The sequence below is a fragment of the Ahaetulla prasina genome, chromosome 6 (assembly GCF_028640845.1).
Source record: "Ahaetulla prasina isolate Xishuangbanna chromosome 6, ASM2864084v1, whole genome shotgun sequence".
In the NCBI taxonomy this organism is placed as follows: Eukaryota; Metazoa; Chordata; class Lepidosauria; order Squamata; family Colubridae; genus Ahaetulla; species Ahaetulla prasina.
In genome coordinates, this window is record NC_080544.1 from 92,833,040 (window position 1) to 92,846,282 (window position 13,243).

General features: G+C 37.3%; 1 protein-coding gene across 10 annotated transcripts in view; it reads right to left on the reverse strand.

Annotated features, from left to right (window-relative positions):
• The window catches only part of MECOM (MDS1 and EVI1 complex locus), a 628,368-nt gene that overhangs the window by 56,364 nt on the left and 558,761 nt on the right, over positions 1–13,243 (reverse strand). For all 10 annotated transcript variants that reach the window (XM_058188238.1, XM_058188237.1, XM_058188236.1 and 7 more), the window contains 2 exons: positions 3,949–4,051; positions 3,604–3,820 (listed from right to left, as the gene is read on the reverse strand). In XM_058188238.1, coding sequence (XP_058044221.1) covers positions 3,604–3,820; positions 3,949–3,997 — 266 coding nt within the window. In that variant the 5' untranslated portion in view covers positions 3,998–4,051. The remainder of the gene's footprint in view (positions 1–3,603; positions 3,821–3,948; positions 4,052–13,243) is intronic.

Genomic DNA, 13,243 nt, shown 5'->3' on the forward strand with positions numbered 1-13,243 from the left:
CGCAGAACAAAAGTTATTTCAGGTTCAGAGAACTGGGGGGGAAAATCAATCAGAAAATAATTAGAACTATTTTTTCTGTGGGTGGTATAATGAACCTTAATAATTTTATTGGGAAGTCTCTGACATCTTTATTTTTTAAAAAACACACATTTTTATTTATGAATTTAGTTTAAAACAAAGGGGAAAATGAAGAAATGTTAAACAAAAGAAAGGGAAGACATTCCTGGAGCATCAGAATTCTTTAATAAAAGTTCTGTTTAAAGATTAAATGGGGGACCCCTTTTTTAAATTGTTAGAATCACACCTTTAATTCTACATCCTTGGAACTTTTTTGTGTTTTGGTGTGGATAGGAGTCAGTTTGGAGTTAACTTGGTTAAAATTTTAGACTTGGTCTGGAGACACCCACATTTGTGTTCACCCTCAGCCATGGAAGTTCACTGAATAACTTTGGGCTAGTCAAGTCTGTCAATCCAAACTGGCTCACAGGATTTCTGTTAGGGAGTTAAAATGAAAACAGATTCCCCAATGAAGCTATCTTGAGATCCTCAAGAAAGAACAGGGGAAAGATGCCATGCATTCAACCATTCAATGATCCCATATGGAAAAAAGAAATGGTTGCTATGTTTTATTTCTTTTCTTCACGTGAACATGTTTTAATTAACAGGAGGTGGTTATAAAGACAGCCTCTAAAAGATGTCATTCCATTTTCATCATACCTCTCCTAATTTCATTTATCCAATCAATCCAGAAAAAAAATAACATTTTTATATCAACATGTAAAGACCAAGCCTCTTCACTTTATTTTTACTTTTTAGATTGTGTTTTATTTTGGACTGGCATTACAATATCTTTGCACACTCTGGTTTTTATTCTATCTGTTTTAGTGCTCTCGATCATTGTTTACGGTTTCAAAAATCTTTTTTTGTGGAAAAGTGAATATGCTGTTAACAAGCTAATAAACAAAGGGCCTTTTCTTGCTTTTATTCACGTCTCAAGACTCCAATCGGTTATATTTAGTTACAAGTCAGGATTCTCACCTTATTTAATATTACTGTTGTTTTCTTTCAAAATCAATCATCTGAAATTTATTGTCACCTACTCCTTATTATTCCATTGCTAACTCATGATATGTTCAAGGATCTTTCTTATTAATTACAAATGCCCCCAAGCTTATGTGCTTGTCCCAGCAATTCCATCTGTGGCTCAATTTTTTTTAAAAAATAGAATATTTTCTTCATACCTTTCTGTCTTGAATTGTTTCTGTCATGTATTGGCTTTTAAATAATTTAAACGTTTTTCAAAGGAGCTGCCCTGTTTCTCATTTCTCCCTTTTCCTTATGGGAAAAGTATGATTTCTCTTCTTCTGATTTTTTTTTCTCCCGCTGGCCTTTGTTCTGAGCCTTTAATACCCTCACTGGCTTTCCCAAAAGAAGAGAGGGCTTTTAAGCACAAGAAATGTACAATAATCATCCATCTGTTCTGCAAAGTCCAGACGTCTTTCCTCAAGGTTGCATTTCTGTTAGCAATATGCAGTTTCTAGCAGTCAACGTGTTCAGCTGCAATCACACTCCAGTTTCATGATGGACAAAAACCTAAATTACTTCTCAAGTCAACAATACCCCCAAACCTTAAAACCTGGGACGTTATTTATAAATTAACGCAATTGTTGATACTGTTCTATAAGGACGTCTGCTCAAAAAGTCACTTCTTCCCTTTCTCCATACATCAACATTAGATGTCTACAATCTCAAGTACCAATTTGCAGTTGTGCTGCAGCCACAGGAAAAGGGAAAGAATTATGGATTATCTCCAAACATTCAACTGACCTTCTTGAGAATTCTCAGCCCTGTGGTCAATTGATCCAATGCCTCTTAAAAGGAAGTAAAGGGGTGAAATATTATGACTCTTTCTCATTATATTTTGCAGACTGATCTGTGAGAACCTGCTTTTATGTTGCTCAAAGGTATGGTGGCTTACTGAGGTTCTGAGTTAGGATTGCTACAAATGATTTTAAAGAATTATTAGGCCCATCTATTACCCTGAGTTTTCTAAGAAAGGAAGGACTTAGCATTTGCTCTAAATGTTGAGTAGAAAATATTAACTTCCCTCTAGTCTAACTCTGTATTTGGATGGTAATTGCTTGCCCAATTATTTCCTTAAATCAACAGAACCATTTTTCATAGTTGCTCATTGTGAGATATCGGATTCATTGTTTTGATAGGACTCATAACTATTCCCCACAATAAGTGACTGAATGTTATGACATATTTTTATGTTTTTATATCACTAGTCTTTGTAAAGACTAAGTATTTATATAGTTGCTATTAAAATACCATTAATCAGTATTTCAATATTTAATCCATTGTTGTATGTAAATGATAGATACCAAAAACATGGTTTAATTCATCAAAAGGTGCCATTGTTTTTCTTAATATAGCAATATTTTAGAATTTCTTAATAAAATTCCACCAAACAAATACCCTATTTAAAATATTTACATTATTATGTCTCATTTAAAAATGGAAAAACTTTCTGATAGCTCAGGTCTTATTTTTAGCCATGAATATTTATTCCAACACAATGTATAGATTGTTCACTTAATGACTAAAATGAGGTATCTGTAATTAGGTGTCTGAATTAAGCCCATATTTATCTTGATTAGAACTTAGTATTCTCCACCAAGGCAACACTCTTCACAAAAAGAGAGTGCTGAGAAACATAGACAAAGAAATTAGATATACTTCATTCTGCTTAATTCTTTTGGCCATTGTCTTTTGGCAATGGCCAAATCCTTTCAACACAGCAGTGTTCTTTTTTGCCAAACTCTTAACTCCTTTTGCTTCAGCTATACTTACTGAAAAAAGCTCACAAACACACATGAAGGGGCTTTATATTGAATAAGTCCACTGACTTAGATGATTACTGAATCATGTAACCAAGGTTTGGGCTACTATATCTGGGTTGCAAGTATCTGGATAACCACTAGACAGAATATCAGCCTTCCCAAGTGAACCAGACAGAAATTCAACCAGATGAGCTAATTCTACTTTATCATAAGCCTACATTAACAGAAACTTGGAAATCTAATAGTATAAATCTCCCACCATCCCTTTTATAGTCTGAGAAATTATGGAAATTCATTTCTGAATCTCTTTCTCTAGCCATTATGTAGCTGCAGGCTATACTTTCTATTATCTGATTATCCCTAGGTAGCATTTCTTCCCCCAATCTCCTATTTCTGCATACCATTACTTAGAAGGAACTTCAGCAGAGAAAAATGTCAGATTTTGCTTTTAAAGCAGACATTCTCAGGATGATAAATTTGATGCCCAGTATTATTACACCTCAATATTATAGATGTGGAAGCTATCTTCAGGGCCATACAATCCAAAACAGTGCAGATACGTAGATGCTCAGTGCAACTTCTTTAACAGATGATTTCTAACTTCTGTTTGAAAACTTCCAGCAAAGGAGAACAGACCATTCTTGCATAGCAGCAGCTGTCTGTTCATATAGTATTAGAGTGCAAAACTAACTTTTGATGTGTTCGAAAGCTACTGTTTACATATAACTGGTTTAAAAGAAAAATCCCCAGCCCCTACCTTTGCACATCAGAGAATACTTGGTCACACTCTTTGCATTCCTGGATGTCATGCATATCATGGAGATCATTCTCCTTGTCAAGTTTTGCCTGAAATTCTTCATCCACCATTGAAAATGCTGAGTGGGGAGTGCTGCAGGGGAATTTCTGATGGTCTACCAGTTCTGCTTTGGACTCAAACAGCTGGTCACAATCTTCACACCGATATTGACGCTCCTCTGCAAAGCAAATGCAAGGCAAATGCCAAATGAATTGTAGTTCACAATGGATTTCTGCCAATTGAAGAGGACAAATTTACTCTAAAGATTAGGGAGTTTCTGGTGTAAATACTTCAGAATCTGCTAACCATGAATGTCAGGAGCCATGTCTTCATGTAAATAATTGTCGGTCTTCATGAACAGAAGGAGCTCTTCTCCAGCTTCAATGTCTCTTACTACTCTGTAGTATATCTGCAAGACAAAATGGCAGCTGAACAACCAAGAAGAACAAGCAAAGAAAAATGGAGAGACACCTTTTACAAATTTTTGATTTCAATCCTAAACGTAAGCAAAAAATAAAAGCTATAGCTCAGTATGTTAATTATAGTTGGTCTTCAGTTATTCTATCAAATAAGCTGGCAAAGTTTGGAGTAACCTTTGGTTGGAAATTACTGGTTGGAAATTAAAAGTGTACCATGGTAGTATTCATGCAGAAGTATTTCATTTGGCACACAGTAACTTGAGAGGTCATTGAAAAGTAAAAAACAGAAGCCAATGCAAAAAAAAATATTATTTTTAAAATATGTCCTGCTATACTGTATCTTCCACAAGGACTCACGGACTCAATTTATTACACCTCACCTAATAAAATACCCGGAAAATATTCCTTTTATGTACAGTTGCTGTTATAACAGTACAAAATAGTTTCTTTGAAGGTGGCCAAATTTTTGTTATATTGTATGCAAAATTAGGCAGACTTTACTGCCCACTGATTGTAATACATTATTTTGCCTCTTCTTTGTTTTTATTTTTGTACTGTTGTTTTATATGCTTTTATTTGTACTGCTGGTCTGTGACCATGATAAAGATTGGTTGATTTCTTTAAAATATTCTCATAAGTGGGCTGTATGATAATCAGAATATTATGAACGTTCATTAACAAATCAGAAATCTTCCTTTGATAGGAGATATCCAAACAGTTCACCAGAAAAAGCCTATTTTCTTCTTGGTTAGCCAAACAAGGAAACTAATACATTCAAATTCTTCTTATCTGACTAGATAGAAGATAGCATCTAGTCAAGCTTGGCTGCTCCCAGAAAGTTAAGCAACAAATAAAACACAACACACATACACACACACACACACACACACACACACACACACACCGCTTCTAGAAGAAGCCAACTGACAAATGACTTCCATAAAGCCTTTGGAGAAAGATGGTTTATAAATCTTCCTCAAACTATAAGTTACCAAGAAAACTATACCATATAGTTGGATACAAGTGGGCTGGAAACTTTACAACCTCTATAGATGTTGTTGGACTGCATGCCCTAACCACAGGTCTTATTATCTGGGGCTGATGTTGAGTTACAGTCCAATAACATTTCAAGGTCCTGTAACATAAGGGGGGAAAAAAATCCAAGGCACCAGTGGCATTATGGCAATGTTTTACTGGATCTCGTATCTTCTCAAGGAAAAGCCTCAAGTCCATTTCAGCAAAAGAGCTGCTATACTAGAAAGATATTCTCTTAAGGTCTAATAGCCAGGAGACTGTGAGTTCTAGTCCTGATTTAGGCATGAAAGCCAGACAGCCTCTCTCAGCCCAACCCACCTCGTAGGGTTGCTATTGTGGGGGAAAGAAAAGGAGGACGGAGTAATAGGTATGTTCACCGCCTTAAGTTATTTATAAAAATTATAAAAGTGGCATATAAATAAATATATACATAAATAAATTCTTCCATTCAACAGAAAACCTTAGGATGACAGCTGTTCTCCACCTTTCTTGTGGTCAGAAATTACACAAAACCTTTCTAAGCCTAATCGGAGGCATATTTTGCTCTTATTAAAATGAAATGGAAGCAAGTGCAGGGAGAGGAACAAACAGACCTAAGGAGTCCTACTTTTCAGAATTTAAGGGGAGGACAGAGGCTTTTTGTTGCCAACATAGATGGCAAAAGTTCAGTTGGAACACAAGGAAAAATAAATCCCACTATATTTCATGTAATTCTTCCAAAACCCCAGTAGGTGGCTCTAAAACACAATTGTTTATTTTTGAGATAAAGCCTGACCACAATTATGTCTTTTGGGGGGAGAGCAAGGAGGGAGACCCCAAATCTATATAATGAGCAATGCTTTAGATTTCTTTCTTTCTTTCTTTCTTTCTTTCTTTCTTTCTTTCTTTCTTTCTTTCTTTCTTTCTTTCTTTCTTCCTTCCTTCCTTCCTTCCTTCCTTCCTTCCTTCCTTCCTTCCTTCCTTCCTTCCTTCCTTCCTTCCTTCCTTCCTTCCTTCCTTCCTCTTTTCCTTTTCTTTCCTTCCCTTCCCTCCTTCCTTTTCCTTTTCCTTTTTTCCCCTTTTCCTTTCTTTCTTTCTTTTCTTCTTTCTTTCCAGGTCAGACACCTGAACATGGAATGGTTGGTATGGAATGATTTTGGGGGAGGAATTTGACTATAGATATCACATTTTCACACAATGGCCGCTTTTCAAAAATCAAAAGTTATATGGGGAAAAAAGCATTAATCATAGTACAAGCAGTCTGACTACCGTAAGCTATGCATGTTTTCCCAATAAAAACAGAAACCAGGGACTTCTGGACCTTTCACTCCCACTACTGTCAACTCCCTTTTCCTCCCTCAGAGCTATCTTTGCCAAACCATCTTTTGGGTTTCTAATATATATATATATATATATATATATATTTTCTCTCCCACCACCACCGCTTTCCGCATGCTCACACAAAAGATAAATGCTTCCAAATAGTATGTTTCATTCCTGAAATCTATTTCCCCCAAGAACACAATGGCATTCTCTCTACAATCTGAATTACCTCTCTTGTTGGCAGCTCTCAAAGGTTTAAGTTATTAGCTTCCTTTCCAACAGCCTGCTGACATTTGAATGGTGACATATTAGAACTTCACAGCAAGGTCTCACAAAGAAAAAATGCTGCCTTAACACGTACACAAAAAAAGGGTGGGGTTTTTTTTTCCTGTTTTGTTTTCTTTTTAAAGGAGAGGAAACATGATGATATTGCACACTTTTAAGGTCTGGTTCTGTTAAACTCTATTCCACACAAATTTAGAAAAAAAAGGAAAGAAGACAAGGCCTTTATGTATCTTTTGCCTTTGACAGCTGGATCTCCTGTGGTGTTTTCTCTCTCTCTCTCTCTCTCTCTCTCTCTCTCTCTCACACACACACACACACACACACACACACACACACACACACACACACATATCCGTGAACTCTGGCTTAATGTAATTTAATCTGAAAGCTGGACAGGCAGGAAGTCAAAGCATCAGGTATTTAGATAAAATAGTAAGTGCATACATATATTATGCTATGACAGATTTGTGGGATCATCAACAGAAACCACTCACCCGGTGCAATCCACGACAATGCCAAGGCAGGATTCTGACATCTGATTGCAACTACTCAAAATACGTTGGAGTCTTTGACAACTACCCAAAGCTAATCTGAACAGTGTTGGGTCAGAATAGTGCTCATAACAGGTTTAGTGTGACTATAAGTCATAGGTCACCTCAGATCCACAAATGCCAAGGGATGAAGAACGTATTAATTGCTCCACTGTTTATTTGGACTAGAGGCTGAAAGTTGACTGACCGTCCAGTTTATGTACAACATTGTAAACCAAGTTCTGAAGCCTTAACTTTAAGCCTCGTTCTTAAGATGAGAAAAGCATAGTGCACCTTTGTATTTGTAACAGAAAGGCTGTGATCCTAGTATCATAAAGTCTTCCTCTGATAAATACATAAGATTGGCCGCATGGCACTAATTTAATAAATCACTAAGAAAACAGAATAAGCATTTTTATTCCTCTAGGAAAACAACCCACCACCTCAGCTTGCAATGGAGAATAATATAAATACTAATCACAATCTTCCATCATTAGTTTCTGTTAGCAGCTGTTTTTATCAGAAACTTGATTTGTATAAATCACTTTGCTCTGTGAGCTCAGTGTCACCCGATACTGTTTGCTGTTTCAAACTTCTATTTAAGATATAGCTATACGGATCAGGTAAAAGGTTGGCAACCATGCCCTATCCTTGGTTAAATCCCTACCTATGTATGTCAAGAACTTCATAAAAACACCTTAAAATTCCCATTTTGGAAATCAATTGCCCTTTATGATGAAGTCTGAACTACCAGTAATTATACTTCAAACCAAAATAGAGCAAATTAATCCAGAATAATTACAAAATCATGATGTTTTTCTTGCCATGGATTCATGCTTGGTTGTTTTCTTTAGATTTTTCATTACCCTAACTAGTAATATCATCAGTGCTAGTCCATCATCACTAGCACTGATGAGGTTACCTAATTTGGGAAATGAAACATCTGCAGGAAAATAACCACACTCAGAGAGCATCAAAAACTCTTGCTGATGCCCTTCATACAAGGGTGTTTGTGGAGCAGGTATCACTAAGAGAAAAGAGGTAAGAAAATCTTCCTTCACATCTCACTTCAGTTCATGCTATCTGGGCAGAAACTCTATATGCAAACAACCCCTTTCTCTTTCTCTCCTTAACCTTCCACTCTAAAAAGCAACCCAGTCAATTTGGGTTTCTCACTTAGCTTTTTCAGATGTGAAAGATGGTAAGGTCCATTGCCCTCATTTTCATGGGATGATCAGATTTGTAGCATCTATGTAGGGAAAGGCCAACAATGTTTCCCCCCGCAGATAAGGTACTTTCCTCTCCAACTGCTATAATTATTATTTTATTATTGTTGTTGTTGTTGTTGTTGTTATTGTTGTTTTTCAAGAGTAATATCCAGAATCTGTTTCCATAATGGATATGAGCCAAAGAAAGAGCAAGCGATGCTTTGAGGTTCACACACATTTTTGTAAAGACAACTGAACACAAAACACATGAGCGCTGTGTTAAATGAGCTCAAAACTCATTCTCAGCTTTAGTCTGGAATTGATTTGGCTTATTAAAAAAATGGGATTCGAATGGAGAAAGCTTGCGAGAACAAGGAGAGTCCTTGAACACGGGTCCCCATGCACCTCGAGCCAACTCCACAAAGGCCTAGCTTCTCTAATCATTTTCTGATGAGCAGATACTGCCAATTGTGACAAATGAGGCTGTGAACGGGTGATGTGGACTTTGAGTCACTGGGGGCTAGGTTGGGACGACCACATTCATTTGATCCAAGGCCGAGACAGATTTAAGTAAGGCCAGCTTTTAAGTCTTGAAAATAAATTTGATGTCAACCTTGCATGCGCTGAATATTTGCTTTAAGCAACACTTGCTTTTCCATTTATTAAGATAAATGTATTTAAATCTGACTTTTCTCCAGAAATCTAATGGCCTCTGTGCATTTGAAAGAGAAAAGTTATGCGCTGATGAGCCGAGGATACGATTGAGTGGCTGACTTCCAAAGGTTGGGAGAAGGAGGGCAAAATGCACAGGTTGCATACAATAGATCTGATGGCTTCCTTTAGCCCTTCCTGTGGCTTCAAGTCAAGTCCCAAAGGTTAAAAGCCAGAGTTTATAATGCTGGGTAAATAACTGTGTACTGAAAGTCATTGTGTTTGAAGCTGACCTTAGGCAAAGAAAAATATCTGTCTATACTGTTTATTCATCTATCACATCTCACATAGTCGTCAGTATCATCTATGCTTGTTGCTACACCCAATGCTCTTTTGCTTTCTTATTCTTCAGGCTTTAGGAACACAGAAAACTCCCTTAAACCAAATCAGAACACACAATCATCTAAGTTTGTATTTCCAACTCTGGCTGGCACAGCTGCCAGGATTTTAGGCAGATATTTCTCAGGTCCATCAAGAATTGACCCTTTGATCTTCCACAAGTGTGTAAAGCAAGTGTTTCACTATTGAACGACTGTCTTGCACAACAGTGCTCCTGTGGACCTTCTGCTATGTTGCTGAGAGTGAAAATTGTAGTTGGCGGCTCTTTTTTGGGCAAAAATCAATGTGAAATGTTCTGGAATGAATGGGCAAATCCATAAATTTCTTTTTCAGTTTTTCAGTTGGAGAACAGGTCAAGTTTAGGTCATTTTTCAGAATACGTCAAGTTCATTTTCTCATATGTAAGATCAGAGTACATTTGTATGTTTTCTGATGCATGTTCCATACTCATTTTGTTTGCAATTTTATCAAGTGTACACAATTTTTGCAAATAATTTTTCTTAAAGTATGTCTCACTTTATTTTCATGAATATATGCATTTTATCCAGCCTTTTCCCAAATTAAATTTTAATTACTAACCAAGCCACAATGTTTTTTTAAACTGCAAATTTTTGACTAATAAACTTTTAAAAATGAAAAATCAGAAAAGTATGTTCAAAAATGTGTTCTTTTTTTATTATTTTTGAGCCATTTAGAGCTGCAGAATAAAGTGATCTTCTTCAAACAGTACCAGCTACTGATCTCAGAAAGGAAGAACTAATATAGTGAAAGGCAACTTTAAAACATCTTGAGTTTTAAACATTAAAACAAGTAAGATAGTAAGGAACAATTGCAACAGTGGCTCTCACGATAAACTGTTGTGACCCATGTGATTAATATTAGGAAACAAGAAGGCATCAGATAAAGATTTCTTCCTATGAAGGGATGGAAACAGATAATTTATTCCCTGTTTCCCTTTAAGGATAGAATAGATTTCCATGTTGGCCACAAAAGAATGAAATTTATTTGCTCCATTAGCAGAAAGTAACTCCCAGGATTTACTTACTTTTTTGAAATACAAAATAAAAGAAAAACCTATTCAGCATAAAAAGGACTTGGCCAATTACAACTTAATGTGCCTAAAAACCATATCAAATAAATCAATACATCCATCAGAAAATCAATAGAAAATATACAGTACCATACATTCTCTGCCTCTTCTTTTTTTACAGTTCTCTGAAAAGACATTTATTTCTTTTTAATATTTCTGAATGTTTGAAGAGATTTCTCAGTTAATTTTATCAATGGTTCATGTAAATCACAATAATATATAAAGGGAGCCTCACTGTATAATTAACAATGAAGTATGGTCCTTCTTTTATTTTATTTTCATTACTATAGATGAGCCATCAAACATGTGGTGTTCCAGAGTGAAAAATAAATCACCCTTTTAGATTCAACCAATTGCTTTATCTTTAGTTGCAGTAGGTAATATCCATTGCCATGTTGTTGTATAAAATTCTTATTCTTCAACTGCCTTCAACTTTATAATATTTGAAATTTTTCTAGGATGAACTGATCACTGCATGTTTTGCTAAAATAGGATTTGGACCTGGGTTCTGACTTAATTTGTTCTAAACTACTGTTCTTTCCCCTTTTTCACTGAATTTTATTTCTGTACATTTCCTTACCTTACTGGGATCCCTACCCTGATGTACAATCTACTTGTGCTCCAAATTTGGCTGATGGATGAAAGGCCTGATATTCTCTTTTTTTTTTTTTTATTCAAAAAGTTTTTATTAGTCAAAAAAGGTTTATACAAATACATATCAGGTATGGTAAATTTTCATTTTTCTTATCTAAAATAAGAATTTTACTCAAATTTTTTAACACATACAACAGCCATAAGGCAAGCAGGTGACACGAAGTAGCTAAGTTTGCAAATTTTAAATACGTAATAAAGAAGAGTCAAGAATAAACAGAATATCGTACAAAAGAGAATAAGGAAAACCAACACAATCCCAAATATCTTTATCACTTCCTAGTTTTGGATCTCAGAACTCTGGGTTCAGCCTGACCCAACTCAGGGCGCAACAGCGGCAGCCATAACCTCCCTTCTTCAATTCCTGGGTCATCTGATTCCAGGAAGGCTTTGTGTTCCTCCACATAGGCCGTAGCCTCCGCAATTGTACTGATTTTTTCGTAATGCCCTCCCGGAAAATCATCAATCCCTCTGGCATCAGCCATCTGAAGCCCACTCCCTTCTGGTACAATTTGCTTGACAAAAAATAATATTTCTTTCTTTTTTCACGTACCTGTCTGGGAATCTGCCTCAGAATGGCTATCTCCCTGCCCCTGTAAATCAGTGCCCCACTCCTATGTTTTCTAAGAATTTCATCTCTCGTCTCTCTTCTCACAAATTTTGCATGAACCTCTCTGGGAACTGCATGCGTGCATATTGCAATTAACTCTATAAACTCGATCCACATCCCAATTTATGAAATCAACACCTCTCCCAAGAAATTCTCCCAACAATTTAGTCACAACATCTCTCAAGTCTTCTTGGTCCACTTCTTCCAAATGTTGAAACCTAAGGAAATAAGACATTTTATCCATCTGTGGTCAAGCACAGCATTGCCTGTCGTCTCCTCTCTTTTCTGCACTGCCGCATCTCACCCTCAAACCTTCCACTTTCTGCTTGTTTTCTGCTGAAACTTGTTGAGTATCCTTTAAATCCTTTTGGATAGTCACAATTTCTGCTCTTATTTCATCAATTTCTTGTCCATATTAGATAACTTTTCCAAAATTCTCTCCATCTCTCCAGCAGTTGGTCTCTGACCTTTTGCCATTAAGGAAAAAAATACAAAATCCTCAGGCAGGCACGGTATCCTTGTAATTTCCTCCGGATCCACCAGGGGCACTCACAGGAGCAACGAGTCCAGAGTACAGTTAGTCAACCAGGAAGCCGAAGAGTGATGTCATCAAAATTCTCATAGTAAAGGCGGAGCTGGGCGCCACCACTGTTCCCCAGAAGGAGGGGCCTCAAACCTTCCCTCCTAAATTTCTCCATCACCTCTTCTCTCCAGAGCTCCACAAAACCGGTAATCTTCTTATTTTAAGTTCTCCTCTCTCCAGAATAACTCGTGCTCCTTCCAACCGCAGGGAGAAAACCCCCGCACTCCGGAGCAGTCCACTCACGTTTACCGATATTCCTTCCTTCTCCTCCTCAATTCTTCTCCGTGCCCTGTTCACCACCAGGCTGCTGCAGTTATAAATCCAATGCCCGGTGTCACGGGCACAGCGGCAAGCGACGACCAAAATAATGGCGCGGCCTGTGGCCTCCGAACCCCGCCGAGCCTAGGACGCGCCAGCATCGGTCCCCACAGTCCTGTATGTCGGCTGGGAGACCCCTGGCGAGCCGTCCGTGCGGCAGGTGTCCTTTTCGGAACACCTGGCCCCTGAGGGCCTCGGCGGCGGCCGGATTCGGGCGCTGGAGGCAGGAGAAGCCTTCCAGACGTCCGTTGCCGCTGGATACCGGAAGTCGTCTTCGAAAGGCCTGATATTCTCATATAGAAATTTCTGATACAAGGCAGATGTCAAGCTTTCTTCAATTATGAGATGTCATTCAGATCTTGAGACTTTAAGTATCCCAAAGTCAAGATATTTCTATCTCCTAAGAGCTGCTAAGAGGTTCTTATTGTGGAACACAATGCTCAGTTCCTACTAGGTAGAATAATGTGATTTGAACATTTCAATATTCATGATCTGTTCCTGTAGACGGATCTGGGTGCTT